General features: G+C 41.0%; 3 protein-coding genes across 4 annotated transcripts in view; 2 read left to right on the top strand and 1 right to left on the bottom strand.

The window, feature by feature from the left end:
- dnah10 (dynein axonemal heavy chain 10) overlaps window positions 1–11,446 on the top strand; it is a 29,572-nt gene extending 18,126 nt beyond the window's left edge. The window contains exons 43-77 of the mRNA XM_037688507.1: window positions 56–201; window positions 297–449; window positions 538–798; window positions 876–1,048; window positions 1,132–1,225; window positions 1,361–1,528; window positions 1,678–1,866; window positions 2,087–2,258; window positions 2,342–2,545; window positions 2,620–2,700; window positions 2,877–3,074; window positions 3,202–3,363; window positions 3,455–3,629; window positions 3,851–4,032; window positions 4,151–4,287; window positions 4,368–4,585; window positions 4,707–4,928; window positions 5,112–5,259; window positions 5,375–5,654; window positions 5,736–5,965; window positions 6,047–6,320; window positions 6,393–6,497; window positions 6,616–6,770; window positions 6,846–7,000; window positions 7,245–7,419; window positions 8,870–9,070; window positions 9,141–9,350; window positions 9,451–9,546; window positions 9,636–9,807; window positions 9,894–10,025; window positions 10,206–10,417; window positions 10,520–10,687; window positions 10,812–10,992; window positions 11,068–11,213; window positions 11,300–11,446. Coding sequence (XP_037544435.1) covers window positions 56–201; window positions 297–449; window positions 538–798; window positions 876–1,048; window positions 1,132–1,225; window positions 1,361–1,528; window positions 1,678–1,866; window positions 2,087–2,258; window positions 2,342–2,545; window positions 2,620–2,700; window positions 2,877–3,074; window positions 3,202–3,363; window positions 3,455–3,629; window positions 3,851–4,032; window positions 4,151–4,287; window positions 4,368–4,585; window positions 4,707–4,928; window positions 5,112–5,259; window positions 5,375–5,654; window positions 5,736–5,965; window positions 6,047–6,320; window positions 6,393–6,497; window positions 6,616–6,770; window positions 6,846–7,000; window positions 7,245–7,419; window positions 8,870–9,070; window positions 9,141–9,350; window positions 9,451–9,546; window positions 9,636–9,807; window positions 9,894–10,025; window positions 10,206–10,417; window positions 10,520–10,687; window positions 10,812–10,992; window positions 11,068–11,213; window positions 11,300–11,446 — 6,122 coding nt within the window. The remainder of the gene's footprint in view (window positions 1–55; window positions 202–296; window positions 450–537; window positions 799–875; window positions 1,049–1,131; window positions 1,226–1,360; window positions 1,529–1,677; window positions 1,867–2,086; window positions 2,259–2,341; window positions 2,546–2,619; window positions 2,701–2,876; window positions 3,075–3,201; window positions 3,364–3,454; window positions 3,630–3,850; window positions 4,033–4,150; window positions 4,288–4,367; window positions 4,586–4,706; window positions 4,929–5,111; window positions 5,260–5,374; window positions 5,655–5,735; window positions 5,966–6,046; window positions 6,321–6,392; window positions 6,498–6,615; window positions 6,771–6,845; window positions 7,001–7,244; window positions 7,420–8,869; window positions 9,071–9,140; window positions 9,351–9,450; window positions 9,547–9,635; window positions 9,808–9,893; window positions 10,026–10,205; window positions 10,418–10,519; window positions 10,688–10,811; window positions 10,993–11,067; window positions 11,214–11,299) is intronic.
- Window positions 11,447–20,292: 8,846 nt separating this feature from the next.
- Window positions 20,293–21,619, bottom strand: gfer (growth factor, augmenter of liver regeneration (ERV1 homolog, S. cerevisiae)). 2 transcript variants are annotated; one of them, XM_037689511.1, is made up of 4 exons: window positions 21,534–21,619; window positions 21,191–21,449; window positions 20,778–20,989; window positions 20,293–20,650 (listed from the first exon to the last, which is right to left on the bottom strand). In XM_037689511.1, exons 2-4 carry the CDS (start codon window positions 21,404–21,406, stop codon window positions 20,488–20,490), a joined length of 591 nt encoding a protein of 196 aa, XP_037545439.1. In that variant the 5' UTR covers window positions 21,407–21,449; window positions 21,534–21,619; the 3' UTR covers window positions 20,293–20,487. The 2 variants fall into 2 exon arrangements, with proteins under 2 accessions (XP_037545439.1, XP_037545438.1); XM_037689510.1 differs by having other exon boundaries at window positions 21,191–21,619.
- Window positions 21,620–21,624: 5 nt separating this feature from the next.
- The window catches only part of drg2 (developmentally regulated GTP binding protein 2), an 8,984-nt gene continuing 7,206 nt past the window's right edge, over window positions 21,625–23,402 (top strand). The window contains exons 1-2 of the mRNA XM_037689509.1: window positions 21,625–21,689; window positions 21,900–21,992. Coding sequence (XP_037545437.1) covers window positions 21,929–21,992 — 64 coding nt within the window. The 5' untranslated portion in view covers window positions 21,625–21,689; window positions 21,900–21,928. The remainder of the gene's footprint in view (window positions 21,690–21,899; window positions 21,993–23,402) is intronic.

The following is a 23,402-nucleotide window of genomic DNA, read 5'->3' as shown; positions in this document are numbered from 1 at the left end:
ATAAGCATATACATATGAGCTTTTGAATTTAATTATTTTATGTTGTATGTTTTAGTGCCAACCGTTGATACGACAAGAACTAGTTGGATCTTGGAGCAGATGGTAAAAATACAGAGGCCAGTGTTATTGGTTGGAGATTCAGGCACTTCGAAGACCGCCACAATTAATAACTTCCTGAAGAATATTAATGCTGACTCAAGAGTAATTTCAATACCCAAGCATGCATATGTACATTTCACTTGAGTTTAAATGTATGGTTCTCTAGATAACTTAATTTTAATTGTCTTTTATTTTAGATTACTTTGACCATCAACTTCTCATCCCGAACAACTTCATTAGACCTGCAGAGAAACCTGGAGGCGAATGTGGAAAAAAGAACCAAAGATACTTATGGGCCTTCTTTGGGGAAGAGACTACTGGTCTTCATGGATGATATGAACATGCCAAAGGTGCTAAATCCAAGATTTATATTGTTATTTATATATATATTTGTGGTAGTGGTTGTATAATATAAAACAACACAATATATGTTTTCAGGTGGATAACTATGGTACACAACAGCCAATTGCACTTTTGAAGTTGCTGTTGGACCGGGGAGGCATATATGATCGAGGAAAGGAGCTAAAATACAAACTTCTCAAAGACCTTGGCTTTATTGCTGCTATGGGAAAGGCAGGAGGTGGAAGGAATGAGGTGGATCCACGTTTCATCTCCCTTTTCAGTGTCTTCAGCATTCCCTTTCCAACAATGGACTCTCTCCACCTCATCTATGCTTCCATCATTAAAGGACACACCAGAGTAAGTATCCATGTACCCCACAGAATTTCACTGTTTTACGCTGTACTCTGATTTAATACATGTATGAAATATTTTAGCTGTTTGAGGATGCCATACAGAAAGTTTGTGATAAAATCACTTTCTGCACACTGGAACTGTACAATAACATCATCAAAGAGCTTCCACCCACTCCCTCCAAGTTCCACTACATCTTTAACTTGAGGGACCTGTCAAGAGTCTACAGTGGACTGATCCTCACTAAACCAGACAGGTCTGACCAATCACCTTCACGCTATTGATAAATTCAAAAAGTTTTTCTTAATTAATGTCTTCCACTGCTGTTCTCTTTAACAGATTTTTTAATGTCACCCAGTTTGTGCGGGTGTGGAGAAATGAGTGCTTGAGAATCTTCCACGATAGACTCATTGACAAAACTGACAAAGCTTTGGTAAAACCTTTAAATACTACTAGTTTGTAGTCCTCCTGAATGTAGTTGTTTCTCCAAATCAAATAAAAAATATGAACTCAAAATATTCTGTCAATTTATTTTGGATCCCGTAATTTTTGTATTTTTCCTCAACAGGTTCAGGGCCACATAAAAGACCTGATGGAAGAACATTTTAAATCAGACGTGGAGGCGGTGATGAGAGACCCAATTCTATTTGGAGACTACATGACAGCCCTCAGTGAGTCTGAGCCAAGAGTCTACGAAGACATCCAAGATTACGATGCTTCCAAAGCTGTGTTTCAGGCGAGTTTGTATCAGTGTTACTGACAATGACGGCTGCCTCAATCAAAATAATGCTCTGGAATTCTGCAGAATAATAATAGGACATGCTTTTTTTGCATCAGAATTATTTGTTGCTGTTTTAAGTTACTGGTTTTCTTTTGGCTCTGCAGGAAATTCTTGAAGAATACAATGAGATCAAGTCAAGGATGAACTTAGTGCTGTTTGATGATGCTCTGGAACATCTCACCCGGGTTCACCGCATCATTCGCATCGATCGTGGACATGCACTGCTTGTTGGGGTGGCGGGCTCTGGCAAGCAGTCACTTACCAAGCTTGCTGCATTCACTGCTGGCTGTGAGGTTGTTAAACGTGTTGTAGTTGTGGTGAAATACAAATGAGGCTGGCTCTTGGAAACAAATTATGTTTAGTTTATAAAGCTATGTGTAAAGTAAACAAAATTGATTCTATGCTGAGCTTACAGTTTAATAAATACTAAATCAAATAAAAGCAGGCAAGTTTAGCAGGATTATGCAGCATTAAAACACATTTCCTGCATGTGGTGTTTAAATCTTGTTTCAGATGTTTGAAATAACTCTCAGCAGAGGATACAATGAATCCAATTTGCGAGAGGATTTGAAAACACTGTACCTGAAGCTTGGCATTGAAAATAAGAAGACCGTCTTCCTTTTCGCTGATGTTCATGTAGCCGAGGAAGGCTTTTTGGAGCTAATAAACAACATGCTTACCTCAGGTGGGCTAGGACTTTAGTTAAAACTTGATTTATATTCTAAACAGCTACAGCTTTTGTACTCTGATTGTTCTTCCTGTTTAAAGGCATAGTTCCTGCCTTGTTTCCTGATGATGAGAAGGAGTCTCTTCTCAATGAGATCCGTGATGAAGCTCTTAAAACAGGAGCAGATCCTTCCAAAGAGAGTGTGTGGCAATACTTTGTCAGCAAGTGTGCCAACAATCTACACATTGTTTTAGGCATGTCTCCAGTGGGAGACACCCTCAGGACACGCTGCAGGAACTTCCCAGGTTCAAAATGCACTCAGGCTTCACTTCATTTTATGTATTTCTTTTCTAACTGTGTGACTTTTTTTAAATCTCAGGACTGATGAACAACACTGTGATCGACTGGTTCCTGCCATGGCCGCCACAGGCATTACATGCAGTGGCTCAGTCTTTCCTTGGTGTGTTTTTTTTATACAAACTTAGATGTTTTTGTTTTTTTATTATTATTAATTCATTCAGGAAATAATTTGTTAGATAATTATTTCTTTTTTAAATTTACTTAGATATTTTTTAATAGAATGGCCTTTTAAAATCTTAAAATCGACCAATGATTTGTTTTTTGTTTTTCCTACAGGTGAAAATTCAATGATTCCTGAGGTTCACACCTCAGCAGTCATAGATCATGTTTGCATGGTTCATACTTCTGTGGGTGAATACAGCAAACTATTCCTGCAAAAGCTTAGACGGTGCAACTATGTCACTCCAAAGAACTACTTGGACTTTATTAACACGTATTCTACCCTTTTGGAGGAGAAGGACAAATTCATCCTCGGTAAGAAGTTCAGAACGTATAATAAGTGCATATCCTCTGTTTTGTAAGAACTGGGCCTGGCAGCAGTTGAGTACTGCCTAATGAAACATTTGTGAGAATTTCAGTGACTGTTCTTTTTATTTTTTAGCTCAGTGCAAGCGTTTAGAGGGGGGTTTGGATAAACTTAAGGAAGCTAGTGAGCAGCTCGCTGAACTGAATGTGAAGCTTGCAGATCAGAAGATTGTCTTAGCTGAAAAGACCACATCTTGTGAAGCCCTGCTGGAAAACATTGCTTCTAACACAAACGTTGGTCAGTGAGTGCACTGCATCTTTTATAAAGGCTCTTGTACTCTGTAACATGCAGTTATTACATACTAACCCTTAACAACTCGTTCATTTAGCTGAGGAAAAAAGGACTCTGGCAGAAGAGAAAGCTAAAGAGATTGAAGAGCAGAATAAAGTTATAGCTGTTGAAAAGGAGGCTGCTGAAAGTGCTCTGGCTGAAGCTCTGCCAGCGTTAAACGCAGCCCGCATGGCCCTGCGAGACCTAGACAAATCTGATGTCACTGAGATCCGGTAAATTCTTCACTTTTTATTTACTCTTTGGAATTATTTGGAGTAATGGTTAAACAAAATTATATTGAGTGAACAGTGGTTTTTACACTGGTCAGTTATAAAAATCTATAATTTCATCTTTATGGTAAAACAAATGAAAACTAAAATCTAGTTTTCTTTGTTTCTTCCTTTGTTTCTTTCTTCATTTTTTTTGTTTATTTTTGACTGATTCACTGATACAGGTCTTTTGCCAAGCCACCCAAGCAGGTGCGAGTTGTTTGTGAGTGTGTCTTGGTGCTGCGTGGCTACAAAGAAATTAGCTGGCTATCAGCCAAAGGAATGATGTCGGAGGCAAACTTTTTACGTTCCTTAATGGAGATGGACTGCGATTCTATCAGTAACACTCAGGTCAGAACTGCCAAAGGTAAGTCAAGTGCATGATCAGTGAAAAACTATTTAGGAATGGCATAAATATCCATAAATTGTTTTCTATGACGTCATACCATTTGTTTGTTTGATTGTTTGTCTTTTTACTTGGCTAGGCTTTCTAAAGAGCCTGCAAACAAGCTTTGAGGAAATGCAAACCATCAGCAAAGCTGGTTCAGGAATGCTTAAATTTGTCGAGGCAACCATAGAGTACTGCGATGTTGCCAGAGAAATAAAACCCAAAAGAGAAAAGGTGTGTTTTTATTTGCTTTTTGTTTTGCTTTCATGTTTTAAAGGAGGAACAAAAAAGCTGTATTGTCGTTTGACTTTCAGGTGGCACGTCTAGAAAAGGAATTCTCTCATTCTAAGAAGGAGCTAGGGCACATTCAGAATGAGCTTAGCTATATTCAGACCGAGCTGAACGGTCTCAAAATGAAGTATGAAGCTGCCATCTTGGAAAAGCTAAAGCTCCAGGAGGAGGCTGAGGTCATGGAGAGGAGGCTGATAGCTGCTGACAAACTCATCTCTGGCCTGAGCTCTGAAAATAAACGGTGAGATTATGCAAGGAATGCAACAGTTGCACTTTAATGTATTGATTATCTTTTTTGATTCATATTTTTAATGCTTGATTTTTTTTCAAATATGTTTGTCACTGTCACTTATTCAATTCAGGTGGACAGAAGATTTGGACGAGTTGAGACAGCAGCGAGTGCGTCTCCTCGGTGACTGTCTGGTCTCTGCTGGTTTCCTGAGCTACGAAGGTGCCTTCAACTGGGACTTGAGGAATGAAATGGTGTATCAAACATGGGCCCAGGACATTATGCAGAGAGGCATCCCCTTGAGTCAGCCTTTTAAAGTGGAAAGCCTTCTTACTGATGAGGTAGAAATTAGCAAGTGAGTAGCTCCTGAATGCCACTTTTGAACTTTTTTATGACAATATAAACACAAAAAGGATTTGAAATGCCATATGAAAAGAATGACCTGTTATAAAGCAAAACAATCTGTTATTTGTGGATGTGTTTTTCTGCACTGAATGCTGGCAATGAGTGTGTGAATGTATCTTGTCCCGTTCTACAGGTGGGGCTCTGAGGGACTGCCTCCCGATGAGCTGTCAGTGCAGAATGGAATCCTCACAACCAGAGGAAGTCGCTTTGCTTTGTGTATTGATCCCCAGCAGCAGGCCCTCAACTGGATTAAAAAAAAGGAAGAAACCAATAAACTCAAGGTATGCAAAGCTCAACATTTAAAAGTTTATTCAAGTCACAGCTAACCATCTGATAATAAGCCCATTTGAATGTCTGTGTGTGATTCTCACCATGAGATTGACTTTTTTTTCTCAGATCTCATCTTTCAATGATCCAGACTTCTTGAAACAGCTTGAGACGGCCATTAAATATGGCAATTCGTTTCTTTTCAGAGATGTGGATGAGTACATTGACCCAGTCATTGACAATGTCCTGGAAAAAAATGCAAAAGGAGCAGAGGGCAGACAGGTCATTTTGCTGGGTGACAAGGAAGTGCATTATGATCCTAACTTTAAGCTTTACCTCAATACCAAATTGGCTAATCCCAAATATTCTCCATCCATTTTTGGGAAAGCTATGGTCATCAACTACAATGGTAAGATTTACTGCATGCCAAGTGTAGTGATCTGTATCATATAATCAGCATCTGTCTAATTACTGTGTCAATGTGACACAGTTACCCTTAAGGGTCTGGAAGACCAGCTCCTGAGCGTCGTTATGGGCTTTGAGAAAAAAGAACTGGAGGAGCAGCGTGAGCATTTAATCCAAGAGACCAGTAGCAATAAGAAGCTTCTTAAAAACCTTGGAGACTCCTTGCTTAGAGAGCTGGCCACATCTACTGGCAACATGTTGGACAACAAAGAGCTTGTTCAAACTCTGGAGGAAACAAAGCTGAAAGCCAGCGAGGTCAGTTTCAATACAATTTCCACCAATAACTTTAAAGTACATAATCAGGAACTTTTTGCTGTTTGGTTTTGTGACTACCAGGTATTTGAGAAGTTAAAGTTGGCTCAGAAGACATCCATGGATATTAATGAACTGAGAGATGGCTACCGACCTGCAGCTAAGCGCGGTGCTATCCTCTTCTTTGTTCTGACGGACATGGCTCTGGTTAACAGCATGTACCAGTACTCACTAGCATCCTACCTGGAAGTGTTTGATTTGTCACTGCGAAAATCTGTTCCTGACATTTCCCTTCAACAAAGACTTGACAACATCATGAACACTCTCACATACAATGTTTATAACTATGGCTGCACAGGTAAAATAACTGCAACATGTTCATGTTTGAATTTTTTACATTTAGACAAATCACTTTCTTTTATGTCTGTAGGGCTGTTTGAGAGGCACAAGCTGCTCTTTTCTTTTAACATGACAATCAAGATTGAGCAGGCAGAGGGGAGGGCACCTCAGGAGGAGTTGGACTTCCTTATTAAAGGTCAGCTATCCAGAAAACTTCCCGAGCAGTTCAGCAGTACAGTTGAGCAGTACAATTTATACGGAGATAAAAGATGCTCAAATGATTTTTTTAAATGTTTTCAACTTCATGCATATAGGTAATCTAGCTCTGGAAAAAAGCACACAAAAGAATCCTTGTGACTGGCTTCCTGACCAGGGCTGGGAGGACGTGGTGAAGCTCGCAGAGCTCTTTCAAGAACAGTTTGGCTCTCTGCCAGATGACATTGAAAATAACACCACTGACTGGAAATCTGTAGGTGACCACAGCACAGAGACAGAAACCAGTGAAAGGACGTTACTGAACTTTTTATTTCTTTGTTTTTCTCAGTGGTATGACTTGGATGCACTGGAGCAGGCTCCGTTTCCCATGAAGTATGAAGAGGACCTGTCAGCCTTTCAGAAGCTGCTGTTGCTGCGCTGCTTTCGAGTTGACAGAGTTTTCAGAGCTGTGACTGACTATGTCAGTGTTACCATGGGCGAGAAGTGAGTGACGGGGTTTGCTGTAGTGATGAGGCTTCACAGCGTCAAATTTTCACATAGCATTCATAAGTTTGAGGTCACTATAGCATGAATTTAACTTGAACACTTACCAGATGGAACTGTATGAAAACTGATGCAGCTGAAGTGCTTACAATTTTACACTGTTCTGAAACATAAAGTCACTGTCTCTGGGGAAACTGACTAAATGTAACTATTTGATCAAGTCTTCTATTGTTTTTCTACGCAGGTATGTACAGCCTCCTGTGATCAACTTTTCTACCATTTATGAGCACAGCACACCTTTCTCTCCCATCGTTTTCATTCTGAGCCCTGGTTCTGACCCAGCCAGTGACCTCATGAAACTAGCAGGCTTTGGAGGAAGCAAGTTCAAGTTCCTTGCCATGGGCCAGGGGCAGGAGAAGGTACTGAACACTCCCCATTCATTCAACCTTTATTTAGACAGGTTAATCCCATTGAGCTTCGGGGACTCATTTACAAGAGAGACCTGATTTTAACAAAGAGTGATGACAACAGTGGACAACAAAGACAACAATAGACATCATAAAAGGATGCATACAAATTGACATAAGTGAAAATAAAATGGTATTAAAAAATGAAACAAAAAACAGCTAGGTTGTAAAGTGATGTAGAAAACTAAAAACAGGAACATGTCCATTGTATTTTTACCAGGAACGTAGCAGATGTTTAAAGCCACTTAGAGAGGTCAAGGTCGAGAGCTTCAGATCTTTTTGCTAGATATTCCAGGAAACAGGAGCAGAGTAGGAGAAGGCCCTGTTGTCTAGTTCAGTTGTCACAGAGGGAACACTGCAGGTAATAAAGTCCAGAGAGCGCACGCTGTAGCTGCACTCACACAGAAACATGTAGGAAGAGTTGTATGAAGGCAACAGACCAAGAAGTGATTTAAAGATGAAAATGTACCAGTGAGAGAGTCTGCGTGAAGTTAATGATGTCCAGTTAACCAGTGAATACAGGGCGCAGTAGTGGGTACGATAATCACAGCCAGTTATGAATCTTACTGCACTGTGATGGACAGCATCCAACATCTGCAGGGTGCTTATAGGAGCATTCATGTAAATAATGTCACCATAGTCAATGGAGGGAAGGAAAGTCACAGTTACAAGGTGTTTCCTAGCATTCAGAATTAGACTGGATCTATTTCTGAAAAATAAACCCAATTTAACTTTCAGTTTCCCATGTGGAGCTTAAAAGAGCAATGCAAGTCGACCAAGATACCCAAATATTTGTAGGAATCGACAAACTCAATAGGAACGCCATTCAAGGATAAAATCAAAGGAAGAACTGCTGGGACCGACTTTCTTTTTGAAAACAGCATCCCTTTGGTTTTGTCTGTGTTTAGGACAAGTTTGAAACGGAACAAATCAGACTGGTTGATGTCAAAAGTGGATTGCAAAAGCTGGAAAGCCTTAGCAACTGTTTTATCTCGACAATAAACAACTGTGTCATCGGCATAGAAATGTAAGGATGCATCAGAGATGCTCTGACCTACATTACCTATGTACAGTAGATTGTAAAGAGGGTGGGTCCTAAGACTGAACCTTGTGGTACACCATTGCTGACTGTTAAATAACTGGAGGAAATACCATTATGTTGAACACATTGCCTCCAGTCTGAGGGATAGTTAGTGAACCAACCAGTGATGGGATCTGAGAAACCAGTTTCTGAGAACTTGTGACATAAAAAGTCAGATGTCCAGATGTCAGATGTCCCATGTCCTGAATATTAAGTATGAAAAGGGGACAAGTGAAATGATTATACAGTTTAAAAAGTAATGGTACTAATAACTAAAAAGGTTATAGATTTTGGTAATTGTATCCTGTGACTATCTTAAAGGTGGCCCTAGAACTGCTGGAGAAGGCAGTTTCTCGGGGTCAGTGGTTGATGCTGCAGAACTGCCACCTGTTAGTGAAGTGGCTGAAGGACCTGGAAAAGGCAATAGAGGGAATCACAAAGCCCAATCCTAACTTTCGCTTGTGGATCACAACCAATCCCATTAAAGATTTCCCCATTGGCATTCTGCAGAAGTCATTTAAGGTGAAATATATTTTCTTTTCTTTTTTTATGATACAATAATAATAATAATAGCTGTAAGAATTGTGTGTAGGTGGTGACGGAGCCTCCCAATGGACTCAAGCTGAACATGAAAGCCACATTCTCCAAAATTTCAAATGAGATGTTGAATGCATGCCCACACTCTGCATTCAAAAGCCTGGTCTATGTGCTGTCCTTTTTCCATGCTGTGGTGCAAGAGAGGCGCAAGTACGGAAAGATTGGTTGGAATGTCCCTTACGACTTCAGCGAGTCAGACTTCTTTGTAAGTGGACCAAAGTTTTTCCTTTTTGAGCAGCAAAATAACAAATAAATAGACAAATGTGACTTTTTTGTAGTTAAATCAACATAACAATGTTTACCAGGTGTGTATGGAGATCCTGAACACCTACCTGACTAAAGCTTACAACCAAGGAGACAGCAATATACCCTGGGGAAGTCTTAAATATCTTATTGGCGAGGTCAGGCTACAATAATTGTGTTTAAAGTTTTGTGTTGTAATATTGTCTCAGAAAATGCTTGATGTTTAATACGTAAAATGTTTTGGTAGGTCATGTATGGTGGTCGAGTAATAGATAGTTTTGACCGAAGAATCCTAACTGTCTACATGGACGAATACCTTGGAGACTTCCTCTTTCATACATTTCGGTGCTTTCACTTCTTCAGCAACGAAGATGTGAATTACAAAATCCCTTCGCCTGGCCCAAAGACTGTATATGTTGGTCAGTTCAGTTTCACTTCATAAATAATTTAAGACAGGAAATAGGTAACTGTTCTTTACTCTGAGCTCTAACCTGTTTTGTTGTAGATGAGATTGAAAGGATGCCTCTGGCAAACACGCCTGATGTGTTGGGTCTTCATTCCAACGCAGAGATTGGATATTACACTCTAGCTGTTAAAGAGATGTGGGCTCACTTAATGGACCTTCAGCCTCAGACAGGTATGAGTGAGCATCTTTCAACACTTATCTTAACACATCACTGCTAAAGTCTATATTTTGTTTTATTATATTATTGTAATTTTTGATAAAATATTTGAGGAAGTAATAACTTTCTATGAATTCTTTTTTAAGTACATTGCAGTATTTGGCTTTTACGCTGTCTGTTCCCATACGTCTCAGGTGAATCTCGTGGAAGTGTTACTAGAGATGAGCACATCGGCCAGGTGGCTCAGGACATCCAGAACAAGCTTCCTGAGTTATTTGACATGGATGTCATTCGTAAAAAGTTTGCTACAGACATTTCTCCAACATCAGTAGTTCTACTTCAAGAACTGGAGCGCTTCAACAAACTAGTGGTTCGCATGCAGCAGTCTTTGGCTGAGCTGCAGAGGGTGAGGACAGGAACTGTGACAGAGATACTGAGGGGGAAATCACTCAGGTGTTGTGTTGTCTTCAGTTTTTTTAGATTTGTACTTGTGTCTTGTGTCTCACAGGCCTTGGCTGGTGAGGTAGGTATGAGCAGTGAGTTGGATGAAGTGGCTCGGGCCCTTTTTAATGGTCACATTCCTGCCATTTGGAAGAAGCTGGCACCTGAGACTCTGAAGTCTCTTGGGAACTGGATGATCCATTTCAAGAGGCGTTATGAACAGTACAGCTACTGGGTAAAGACACGAGTTAGCAAATAAAATGTTTTTAGTTTATGTTTGTTTTATTCTGATGTTATTTGTAGTTAACAAGTTTATATTTGTGTGTCTGAATTATGTGTGTCTATCTTTTGTTTGCAAGGTGAACAAGAAAGAACCAAAAGTTATGTGGCTGTCAGGTCTTCACATACCCGAGTCGTACTTGACTGCTCTGGTTCAAGCTGCATGTAGGGAAAATGGCTGGCCCCTGGATCTTTCCACACTGTACACAGAAGTGACCCACTACTGCAGTGACGATGACGTGACTGACAGACCAAAACAAGGTGATGAAATGAGAGTCATTGGTTGCAGCATGCTTGGTGAGTAGATCTAAAGACTAACAGTCTTTTTGGCATTAGGCTGCTTTGTGTCTGGTATGTACTTGGAGGGAGCAGACTGGGACGTGGAGAAAGGCTGCCTAGTGAGGAGTAAACCCAAAGTCCTGGTTGTTGAGCTCCCCATTCTCAAAGTCATCCCCACAGAGGCACATCACCTCAGACGAAAGGTCCAGACAACAACCAACTTTTACTTGAATACAGTTCGAATGTTCCTCCCTGACTGTCAAGTATTTTCTTATGTTTTGTACCCCAGAAAACACTGAGGACACCGGTCTACACCACTTCCATGCGGAGGAATGCAATGGGTGTGGGGTTGGTTTTCGAAGCAGACCTGTTTACCACCATACACAACTCCCACTGGGTCCAGCAGGGAGTGTGTTTGTGCCTCAACACCGACTGAAGATCTCCCTCACATCCATCAAGCTGACCTGCTAATAATCCTAATACTTTTTTCACTAGATGGCAGCACAGAGCAGTACCATCCTCTTCAGCCTGTCTTTTAAGTATTTATATTTTTGATGTTTTATGAGGCTTAACTTTTAAACACACTCTGCCACGTATCTAAAATAGTTTTGATTTAAAATTCTTAAGCTGTTAAATAAAACAAATAGTAGAGAAGAAGCTGTGCAATGTGTCTGTTGACATTTAAATGTGACAGAATACTCCACAAAATGTAGCAACAATCAAAATTCACTTCTCTACTGACTGTACCCAAGTACTTTTGTTTAGCCTGTAGTTTGGGTTGCACTTTATGTTTTATTGTACAAATTAACTAACAGATCTAGAGCAGCTGAAGTTGTTGACTCTGCTGAGGGCAGCATGGCAAAGCAGGTGAAGTTTCCTCTAAAAGTCAGGCGGACTCTGGCAGCTGGTGCAGCAGTGAGGTAACACATATACAAAAGAAAACTGCAGCAGTTTTTATCCATTTTTGTGTAACATTTACCTCGTAGCCATTTTTGTAAGTGCCACTTTAATTATCTCTGCGCTGCTTGGACTAATTTTTTTTCTTTGGATGTGAATAATTGAAAAGCAAACAATAAATGTAAAAAAAAAACTGTCAGAAGAACGCATGTCATTATCATAATATGTAGTCTAAACGGGTCTTTTCTGAATCCACAGGGTAAAGGTCAGACAAGCTCCTTCTCAGCAGTAACTGGTGCGACTGTTAAAGAGTGCAGATTAGTACATTTTGATCAAACAGGAGGAGAAGGACTGTGTTCCCTTGTTGGAAAGAGAAGGGGAACAGATTTTTGTGTTCAAACATCTTAGACCAAATGCACATCAATGCAGACAATAAACAATGCATCCCTTTCAGTTTACCAAATAAAAGAGAAAGAAATAATGTAAGCATTGGTAGAGACAACTATTCAAGCAATGACTTTCTTACATTTATTACATGTATAATGATCCATACTTATAACAACTAAACCCGTATTTAATAGTTAACCCATCAGTATAGTATCTATTTAATTTAACTACAGTAGATGAGCAATTACTGTTTTTTAACTTCACCAAAAAAAAAAAAAAAACTGCATCAATAACAAAAACATCAACAATAATCGAATAATAATATTATATCCAGCAATAATAATATGTTTATATGATAATGTGAACAGTTTTATGTTTGGACATTGTTTAAGTTCAATATTCAAATTATTCCACAGTTTGACTCCACTTACTGATACACAAAAGTTTTTTTCTAGTAGTTCTGAATTTGCATATTTTACACTGTGATTGCCCCCTTAACTTATAAATTTGCTCCTTAGTCTTAAACAAGTTTTGAACGTTTTCCGGTAATTGTTTGTTTTTGGCTTTGTAAATAATTAGAGCTGTCTGTAGTTTCACTATGTCAGTGAACTTTAATAATTTAGATTTTACAAAATTATGAACAAATAATATCTTTCCAGTTATAGATAGCTCTTTGAACGAGTTTAATTCTGACCCGATTGATGCTAACGCTAGCCCGAGTGGAGTTAAGACGAAAGTGAATTGCTGCCATTGTAAAACAATGCATCTTTAAAGTGTTTCTTATAAACCTTTATGTTGCTGTCAGATGTACTGCTTAGAGTTATTTACATGACTCGGTTGGGCACAGCCAAAAGGAGCAACATGGGTTTGATTTCCTGTGGGCCCACCACCTGCAGGAGGGGCCATCAATGTCGGGTGCATGACATCGTGGGCAGTGGCCAATTGGCCATTGGTGTTCTGACCCTGGCTTATCAAAGTTGGCTCTTGGGACATGGAATGTAACCTCTCTGGTGGGGAAGGAGCCTGAGCTTGTGCATGTGGTTGAGAGGTACCGACTAGATATAGCTGGGCTCACCTCGACGCACATCATGGGCTCCGGAACCGATCTCCTTGAGAGGGGCTGGACCTTATTCCACTCTGGAGTTGCCCATGGTGAGAGGTGCTGAGCTGGTGTGGGTCTACTCTTAGCCCCCCGACTTGGTGCCTGTGTGTTGTAGTTTTTCCCGGTCATCCCTGCATCTTCGGGTGTGGGAATGAGCTCTGACTGTTGTTTGTGTCTATGCGCCAAATGACAGTTCAGAGTATCCAGCCTTCTTGGAGTCCTTGGTGGGAGTTCTCGAAGGTGTGCCAACTGGAGACTCCTTTCTTCTGCTGGGGGACTTCAATGCCCATGGGGGTAATAACAGTGTGACATGGAAGGGCATGATTGGGAGGAACAGCCTTTCTGATCTGAACTCAAGCAGTGTTCTGTTGTTGGACTTCTGTGCTAGTCCTAGTTTGGCTATCACAAACACCATGTTCGAACATAAAGGTGTCCATAAGTGCACTTGGCACCAGGATGCCCTAGGTCGTAGATCGATGATTGACTTTATAGTCGTGTCATCTGATTTGCGGCTGTATGTTTTGGACACTCAGGTGAAGAGAGGAGCTGAGCTGTCATCTGATTAACACCTGGTAGTGAGTTGGATCAGATAGCGAAGGAAGATGCCGGAAAGACCCGATAGACTGAAACATGTAGTGAGGGTATGCTGGAAATACCTGGCAGAAGAACCTGCCAGAGAGATCCTCAACTCACACCTCCAGGAGAACTTTAACTGCATCCCAGCTGATGAGGGGGAAAGTGAGTCCGAGTGGGCCATGTTTCGCACCTCAGTTGTTGAGGTAGCTGCCTTGAACTGTGGCTGCAAGGTTGTCAGTGCTTCTCGTGGAGGCCATCCACGAACTCGGTGGTGGACACCCCAGGTTAGGGAGGCTGTCAAGCTGAAGAAGGAGTCCTATCGGGCCTTGTTGGCTGATGGGACTCAGGAGGCACCTGAGGAATACCAGAGGGACAAACAATACACAGCCTTGGCTGTTGCTGAGGCAAAATCTCGGACGTGGGAGGAGTTCAGTGAGGCCTTGGATAGAGACTCTAGGTCAGCTCCAAGGAGATTCTGACAAACCATCAGGTGGCTAAGGAGGGGAAAGCAGTATTTTACTAACACTGTGTCCAGTGAAGATAGGGTGCTGTTGACCTCAACAAGTGATGTCGGTGGGAGGTAGAAGAAACATTTCTCGGACCTTCTCAATTCCACTGGCACACCTTCCATGGAGGAAGTGGAGTCGGGGGGACTTTGGGGGTTGTCTGTCCATAATCATGGCTGAGGTTGCCGATGTAGTTAAAAAGCTGCATGGCGGCAGGGCTCCGGTGGTGGATGAGATTCACCCTGATTTCCATAAAGCTCTGGATGTTGTGGGGCTGTCTTGATTGGCATGCCTTTAGCGTGTGGACATCATGGGCAGTGCCACTGGATTGGCCGACTGGGGAGGTGGTTCCCCTCTTCAAAAAGGTGGACTGGAGGATGTGCACCAAGGGGCATCACTCAGGTCTGTTCAGGGGTACTGGAGAAGCGAGTCCGATTGTTGATTGAACTTCAGATCCAGGAGGAACAATGCGGGTTCCGATCTGACCGTGAACAGCCCATCCAGTCTACATGTGTTTTTTGGACTTGGAGAAGGTTTTCAACCATGTTGTTCGAGGTAAACTGTGGGGATGCTCCGTGAGTATGGCATTGGGGGCCATTGTTACGGGCTGTTTGGTCCCTATACAAGCAGTGCGAGAGTTTGGTTCACATTACCAGTAGTAAGTCGGACCCTTTCAGGGTGGGAGATGGACTCCGCCATGGCTTCCTGATGTCACAGATTCTGTTCATAACTTTTATGTGCAGAATTTCTCAATGCAGCCAGGGGGCAGAAGAAGTCCAGTTTGGTGGCCTCAGGATTCCATCTCTGCTATTTGCTGATACTGTGGTCCTGCTGGCGTCATCATGCCATGATCTTCAGCTCTTACTGGTGCGATTCACAGCCAAGTGTGAAGCAACTGGGATTAGAATCAGCATCTCCAAATCTGAGGCCATGATCCTTTGTTGTTAAAGGGTGGATTGCTCTCCTCGGACTGAGGGTGAGATTCGGCCTCAAGTGGAGGAGTTCAAGTATCTCTGGGTTTTGTTCACCAGTGAGGAAAGAATGGGGCATGAGATTGACCAACGGATTGGTGCAGTGTCTGCAGTATTGAGAACTCTGTGCCGGTTGGTTGTTTTGAAGAGGGAGCTGAGCTGTAAGGCGAAGCTCTCTGTTTACCAGTCGGTCTATGTTCCTACCCTCACCTATGGTCACAAACTCTGGGTAGTGACTGAAAAAATGAGATTGCGGATGTAGGTGGTTGAAATTAGTTTTCTCTGGTGGGTAGCTGGACTCTCCTTTAGCGATAGGGTAAGTTCAGTTATCCTTGAGAGACTCGGAGTAGAACCGCTGCTCCTTCACATCGAGAGGAGCCAGTTGAGGTAGTTTGGGCATCTGGTAAGGGTGCCCCCTGGGCACCTCTCTAGGGAGGTTCTTCAGGCATACCTGACTGTGAGGAGACCTCGGAGAAAACCCAGGACACACTGGATAGACTATGTCTCTCAGCTGGCCTGGGAATGTCTTGGGGTCGTCCCAGAAGATCTGGAAGAGGTGGCTGTGGTGGCTTCGTCTCCAAGTCTGTTCAAATAGAGCATAAAGAAGTGTCTTTTTATAATGGTTATCAGATGGAGGCAAGGTCAGACAACTCTGCTCTCCAGCTTAGGGCCTTGAGTTTATCAGGTGAAAAGCTCCATGCTTCTGCAGCGCCACTCTGTCCAGACAAAACAGCTCTAACACTCACACAAATGGTTCCTATACGTTTGACATTAATAAGTGAAAAACATCTGTTACCTTTCACATCTCCATCAGTCAGCCAGTTATACGGCTGCCACTGTCAACTGATTAAAAGAATTGCTATAATTCAATTATTTTTAAAGATGTGATAAGGTTTGCTGTGGTGGTAACTGAGAGTTATTCACATCTCATATTTGAAGTGCTAATCAATGAACAAGATCTTTGTTTAAAACTTTGAGACTCTGGCCTCAGACATTTTAGCTGATGCAACTTGATAAATCATTTCCTGGCTTGCAGTGACAACAAATGACTTGATCTGGTGGTCACATTAAATAACTTCTCTCAACTACAATCCAAAGCAAATTATTTATCAAACAGTTAAACTTTGTCTAAATGTGTGCGCCTATAGAAGTCAAAATAATTCCTGCTCAACGAATTAATTTTGCCTAAGATAAATGTTCAGATCAATGCAGTTTATTTATAGAGTGCCAAGTCACAACAGAAGTCATCTCACAGCACTGAACAGAAACATTCATATTTAAAAATAGTAATTTAACATTATTTATCTGAGGAGCAGACTGCTTTGAATTTAACTCCATTGCAGAACTCTCATCTTGAGCAAGCATGAAGGTGACAGTGGAAAGAAAAAACTCCCTCATGAGGAAGAAACCTTTAGCAGAACCAGGCTCAGGACAAGCGGTCATCTCAAGGTCAAGGTTTTCTTTATTGCCATTCACATCTCATGTGGTTAAAGAGAATTAATCCTTGATTAAAAATTTGGTTTTATATTTCATTATTGGTTTATTAGTTTTCAAACAATTTTTTTCTCCAAATTATTATCCTTTATTATTTGTGTTGTTCAATTTGTTTATTATCGTTGATGGTTCTTAGTCTGATAAATTATTTTCGTAATATAACTTCAAAAACAAATTTGGTCTCCTCTTTTAGGTGAATATTCATTTGTTATAGAATTCCCTTTAATTAACAGATTCTACTTCAGCGACTGAGTTCTGATCATTAAAGGGTAAATTACTTAATTAAGTTGTTGCTGGTCAGTAAACTGACCTGCTTTAATGCAAGTGCAAAACCATTAATAAAAGTGTAGTAAAGTGAGGAGCAAGTGTCACCCGTCCTCCTCCATTCACTCATATATGTGACGAAGAAAAATCATCTGAGTTGGACAATGGACTTATTTTCTTTCTTTCTTTTTGACAGCATTATGATCAACCCCATTGCAGTAGTGGTCTTTGTAATATCTGAGTTTAAAAGGAATCACCATTTAGATAGGTAAAAATTAAAAAAATGATAGCTCAGCCTAGCTGGGTAAAAGATAAGTAGTAAAATATAGGTCCTTCAACATGTGCAGATGTTTTAAAACGTAGATATGGAGAGAAGCTGCTGAAACCAGGTTAAGAAGTGAGGTGATAATCAGCAAGCTGCAGTCTGGTTTTATACAAAGAACAAATGTTTGCTTTGGAAACATTGATGGAGTTAAAGTCTCTGTGGAGAAAACAGATGATGGATGGAAGTCAGGTGTGGTGGAGAAGTATGTGAGGGTAAAATAACGGGACATGCAAGGACAGGGAGATGTGCGGTTGGAGTAATAGATGGAGATTACATCAGAGATCAGGTTTAACTCCCTTCTATTGACAAATGAGGTCAGTGAGAGTGGAGGGCAGGTGGAAGAGAGTTTGGGGAGGTGGAGTTATGCTCTGGCGAAAAGACAAATGATAGTCAGCTCTGGAGATGTCCTGGTCCCAATGTGAAAGGACTGATCTGGATGATGTAGACAGACTGGTGTGGGGAGTGCAGGGTTTGACTTCAGTCCATGTCAGGTCAGGATTTGGGGGATCTTAACAGCTTAGTGTTCCATCAGTGACGTCCTGCGTCCACATACCCCCTCCTGAGTCAGCATCTTTGTCAACAAGACACCCCTCGTCCACAGAGTGTGTCCATGAACTGCCTGCATCAGGTTGGGCCTCCTGACCAGCCCAGTCCTCCAGTCAAACTGGGACCTGGACTCAGTGCTGATTTGCCACAGGAGGACAAGACCACTGTATCTGGACCCAAGGGTGCCACACCCTGACCTGGGACCAGTGTGCTGCCAACTCCATCATCCATTTGATCTGAAATTATAATCCCAAGAGTCACGTGACCTTTTAGCGTGTGAAGATTCCACCACTCTTCTTGCTGTTTAACTTTTATTTTGTGTTAGTGTAATAATAACGGATAAAAAGTCAGAAAACATCTGTTTAGAGGAAGCAATGAGACAAGCAGCAGGACATCTTTATATTTACAAGTGTATGTAAAGTGCAGCTTCCTGAGATTTAAAGTGTCTCCATAGTTACAGTCTGCGTGCGCACAACAGAAATAAAATCTCAAGTTCAAGTTGTGTTTATTGGTCATATGCAGGTTAACACAGGGTTACCAGTACAATGAAATGCTTAGGATGAGAAGAACCCATTTGACTCGCTAAAAAACCAAAGAACAAACCAACAAGAACATACAAAAAACATGCAATAAGGGTACACAAAAAAGTACCAAAAAGTGAAAAAGTAATTAAAATATTTACTATGTCCTAAAGAAAAATATTGAACAACATGGTGCAGCAGGATGAATTTGAATTAATAAGTATTTCGAGGTAGTAATATAAGCTAAAATGCACATGAGATACACACACACACACACACACACATATATATATATATATATATATATATATATATATATATATATATACTTAACATAATCAACATACACCACACGGGTTGTGTGACAGGTTATTGCACAGGTAGTGACATTGAGGTTGAATTATTAGTTAGTTATTGCCATTTGTTCAGTATTATTTATCAAGAGTTTAGTAATCCGACAGCTTGTGGATAATAACTGTCCTTTAGTTTTTGTGTACACGATGACAGACTTCTGTATCGTATGCCTGAGGGTAGTAGATGGAAGTGCTGGGTGGGTGTGGTCCTTAATGATGCTGCGTGCTTTACGCAGACATCAGCTGTGGTAGATGTCCTGGATGGTGTGGCGACTGCTACCAGTGATGTCCTCTTCTGTTTGCACCACCCTCTGTAGAGCTTTCCAGCTCTGGCTGATGCAGTTCCCATACCACCCTGTGATGCAGCCTGTCAGCAGGCTCTTAATGGTGCACCTACTGTATAAATGTTGGTGAGGATGCTGGTGTTTCTCCTCACCTAGGACAACACTCTAAGGATGCTCTGCGGCTGTTTGGCGAAGGTAAGCGGGTCGACGGTGGACCCGGTTCAGTTGACTCCGAATGAACCCACTCCATCTTATGGGTGGATGCTCGGCTGCTGATGGGACGGGTCCTGCGCGCTCCCAACAGGCGTGCAGACAAGCAGCACCTGGTTCTTTTTTTCACTGTTTTTTAAAACTATTGTCTGCACATTTTTGTTATTAATAAAAAAATTAAGTTTGTGTAAGGCTCTTGGAAGCTGTTGATATATTTAACAAACTTGGTGTGCAAATTGTAATAAAACAAACAAAACAACAAATAACTTATTTTTGTTCTCAACCCTCAGAAAAATGAAGGTAACCTTTTTAGGTATGAAACAAAAAGTGTGCAGGAAAGTATGTGAAGAGTATTTGTGTCATTTTAAATATGTAGAGTACAAAAGAGCACATTTAGCACAACTCAACATCAAGTATAATTAAGTTTCAATTTTCAAATGCAGTATTAAAAATAAAACATTTTTTTTTAAAAACACTTCAGTCTCTGATTTTCTAATTTTTGTCATGATTTCTTTGTTTTACCATTATTTGCCCATTTCATGTTTTGACATTACATGTAACACTTCACTGAACCTTTACATTTCTACAAAACAAACCGATTCATCCGTTTACTGAGCACTTGTCACACTGCTCGACCCATCTGTTCGTCAATCACCTGCATCTCTGCTGTGGTTCATTTTACTTCTGGATGAAACCCACATTTCAACACATTAAAAGCATCTTGAACCATTTTGGAAACAAGCTGATAAGTCTACTCCGAGACTTAAAATGTGATTTCAGCAAAATAATTTACATAATTATGTCTTAAGTTGATGAAAACAGCATAAGCTCACAAACTGGAACATTTCATAATCATTTTATTCAGTCAAGTAAAAATATTTTTGCGCTATGGGGAAAAACAATTTGAAGGACACATTTTTCCAACCTGGAACGGCAAAGGGGAATAATTTGTTTTCAAGTCTTTATTTTATTAAGCACATTCGTTCAACAAGCTGGCGACAAATCAAGAAAAGCTGTTGGAGACACATCAAAAACAAACACTCAGTCACAGGAACCATCCTTCCATCCGTCTCTCCACCTCTCGTCCACACGCGAGCAGTCGAACTCGGGCTTTCCCAGCCGCACGTTGATGTCGTTGTGAAGACGGCACAGCCACTGGGACAGAGCGTGGCGGCTGCTTGTATCCGGCTGATTGTTTTTCAGCCTGCGGGGAGGAAATGGGCTCGGTTTATAAATGGCTGCTAATTTCACCACAACTGGTTGCTCGAGCTAAAATAAGAACAGGCGACATTCAAAATATCTAGAGCTTGCTGGCAGGACACTGGTCTGACCTGCCTCTGAGATCTTCTGCACATTCTTCACAGGGGAAGAACTTGGAGAAAAGGTTGATAAACTGTCCCATGTCCTGCTGCTGCCTGGAGGACGGCTGGTCGGGATAATACGCTGCCATGGTGTGCAGATAGGACCAGGTGCTTCTCCCCAACTCCTCCCTGTCCAAAGGACACTCTGGGTCCTGCTGCTCTGTCCCTGCTACACGCGTTTCCTGTGGGGTCAGATGTCAAAATACAATGGGTCACATGAAATTTAAGAGGAACATTAGGCTGTAAAACACAGTTTAATACGATTACATTAGTGTAAAATAAACTTCCAGATAAAGCACTAAGGAGAACAGCTCATAAAACTCGTTTTCTGTTCAAACAAGTCTCAGAATGATTCAAGTCAAGTGTTTGAAACCTTGTGTCACCTGTGCAGCCGCCGTCGCCTGCTGCCGTTTCTGAAGCTTCATCCACGATTTAAAGTCCGTACAGGTTCGACACGGCTTCTTCTTCACATCCCCAGCCTGCCCCTGCGCCTTTCCGCTGTCCTCCGGTGGCCGGCTGTTGGTCCCAGGGAAAGGAAACCCTTCAAACCCGGGCAGGTTCGCGGCTGAAGGTTCTCTGGGTCCCGTAGGCGCAGCCATGTTCGTTGCGTGTGTTTAGATTATATTTCGGACTGACCTGCAGCTTTGATAAATATCAGGAATGTCAGCTGGAGAACATGAAACTAGCTCCGAGCGGAGACACAGTTAAGTCTTAATATTTACTGACTTAAACCATGGTTTAACGGCACGAAGGAGGACCGTGTCCATTTGTGTGGGGTACGAGTTTTGTAAGCGTTTCCTTGTTTCTCCCGGACCTTTTATAAAGACGGAATGTGTTCCGGTTGGCTCTCGGTGCATGCCGCTGATTGTACCCGCTGTCAAAGTAATTGTCTTCCTGAATTTAACCATTGAAACCATTGACAGTGTGCATGTTTCGTTCGGATATTAATTTATTCATAAATTCTCCTCACTGACTACTTTTGTAGCAGTTTCTTTGACGTCAAGTACCACCAGTTCGCATGTTAGCATGTGGCTAACGAAGCTAACAACTGAGAAGTGACACGTTTCTGCTGGATTTTTTTCTCCCTCACAGAGTAGCTGCAGCCCAACTGGATCAGAGCCATGGGTATTTTGGAGAAAATCTCGGAAATAGAGAGAGAAATTTCTCGGACACAAAAAAACAAAGGTAACGGAGGATAACCGCACAGCTAACTCGTAGCTACAAAAGAGTGGAGGCACCTTCACGAGTGTGTTTGACGTGTTTTATTATATTTGTGGGGTCCCCAAGTGTATTGTGAAATCCTCAACTATGTTTTTAGTATCTTGTTGGAGGTCAAGATTTGATTTTAAGAGTTAAGTGAGATGAAACAAATGTATGTGTGTGTCAGCTGTTACTAAAACCAAAATAGAAGAGCGCAAACTAACTCATGAATATCTGTTAAGTAGTGATGTTTTTGTTTATGTTAATTCTAAACAAGCAACGGTCTGTGGGTTAATTGTGCTGACATTTCATGTCTTATGTCGCATGATCACATACCAGAGGTCAACCCAAACAAACCTATTGAAAGTGTAATTTTCCACAAGTTATTTGATGTGGTTTAAAATAAAGGGGAGTGGTGGGGCTGTGATCGGAAGGTCGCCGGTTCGACTCCCTGGATCATCAAAACTGTGGGTGGGAAAGGTGAAACATCCACACCTGCCTCCACTCTGGGCCTCCAAGCAAGGCCCATAACCCCACCACCCACTAAGCTAATGTTAGATGGTGACAGTGATCCAGACAGTGAAGGATGGATGTGAGGTTTGATATCCCCTGCCAGTGTTCCTGACCTCACCCAAACTTCTGCACAGTCTTGCATGGATAAAATATGCTAATACATAAAGATTTAAATAAGTTTACTAATTACAGTTTACTCCTTAATTCCCTTGCTATTCATTATGATTAAATAACTTTACTTTCAAGCTTAACGTTCTTTACGTACCTTTTTAAAAATTGCAGGTTATACATGTTGTATTGTTTTGTTTTGTATTGATGTAACCACATCTTTCAACACAAAAAGCTTTGTTTGTTTAATTGAAGTCACAGTGTTACCCAAATGAATCTTTGCTTATATTTAAGATGCTGTATTTAAGAATGTGGTGATAAGGTACTGAAATGTAGATATGTTAAAGAAACTAGTATAACTATAATAACTACATAGTTAAGTACATACCCATGTATTGTTGAACTTGATAATACAATAAACATTAGTGACGGAACTTTGTATTTACACAATTAAAGGATAAAATTACTAATGTGCAGACATGTCTGCCAAATGTTTACATCAGTGCTGTATCATGGCATAGAGGAGAATATTCCTTACTGCTTCGTGAAAGATACTGTACATGTAGCGTGTGTAGTCAAAGTCTTTTGTCAATTTATTTACTGGTCTTATAGATGTAGATCAACAGAAATGGAGATGAACAAAATAAAAATACAATGATTGTATATCATATATAAAATTATGTTTCATTTAGAAGTTACGGTATTAGAAATTGGTTAAAGTAGAATAAATCATAGCAAATTAGTCAAGTCCTGTAAATACCAGTAATTTTCATG

The sequence above is a fragment of the Nematolebias whitei genome, chromosome 15 (genome assembly GCF_014905685.2).
Source record: "Nematolebias whitei isolate Nwh7 chromosome 15, NemWhi1, whole genome shotgun sequence".
In the NCBI taxonomy this organism is placed as follows: Eukaryota; Metazoa; Chordata; class Actinopteri; order Cyprinodontiformes; family Rivulidae; genus Nematolebias; species Nematolebias whitei.
The sequence above is the reverse complement of the archived record's forward strand: the minus strand, read 5'-3'. Positions and strand labels throughout refer to the sequence as shown.

Bases quoted from the DNA above. Each gene is read 5' to 3' on its own strand.
- gfer (XM_037689510.1), bottom strand. From the start codon at position 21,406: ATGGCTGCGCCTACGGGACCCAGAGAACCTTCAGCCGCGAACCTGCCC. The intron at 20,990-21,190 runs GTGACACAAGGT...CTGACCCCACAG, and splicing joins AGGCGACGGCGGCTGCACAG to GAAACGCGTGTAGCAGGGAC. The intron at 20,651-20,777 runs GTCAGACCAGTG...TCCTCCCCGCAG, and splicing joins GCAGAAGATCTCAGAGGCAG to GCTGAAAAACAATCAGCCGG.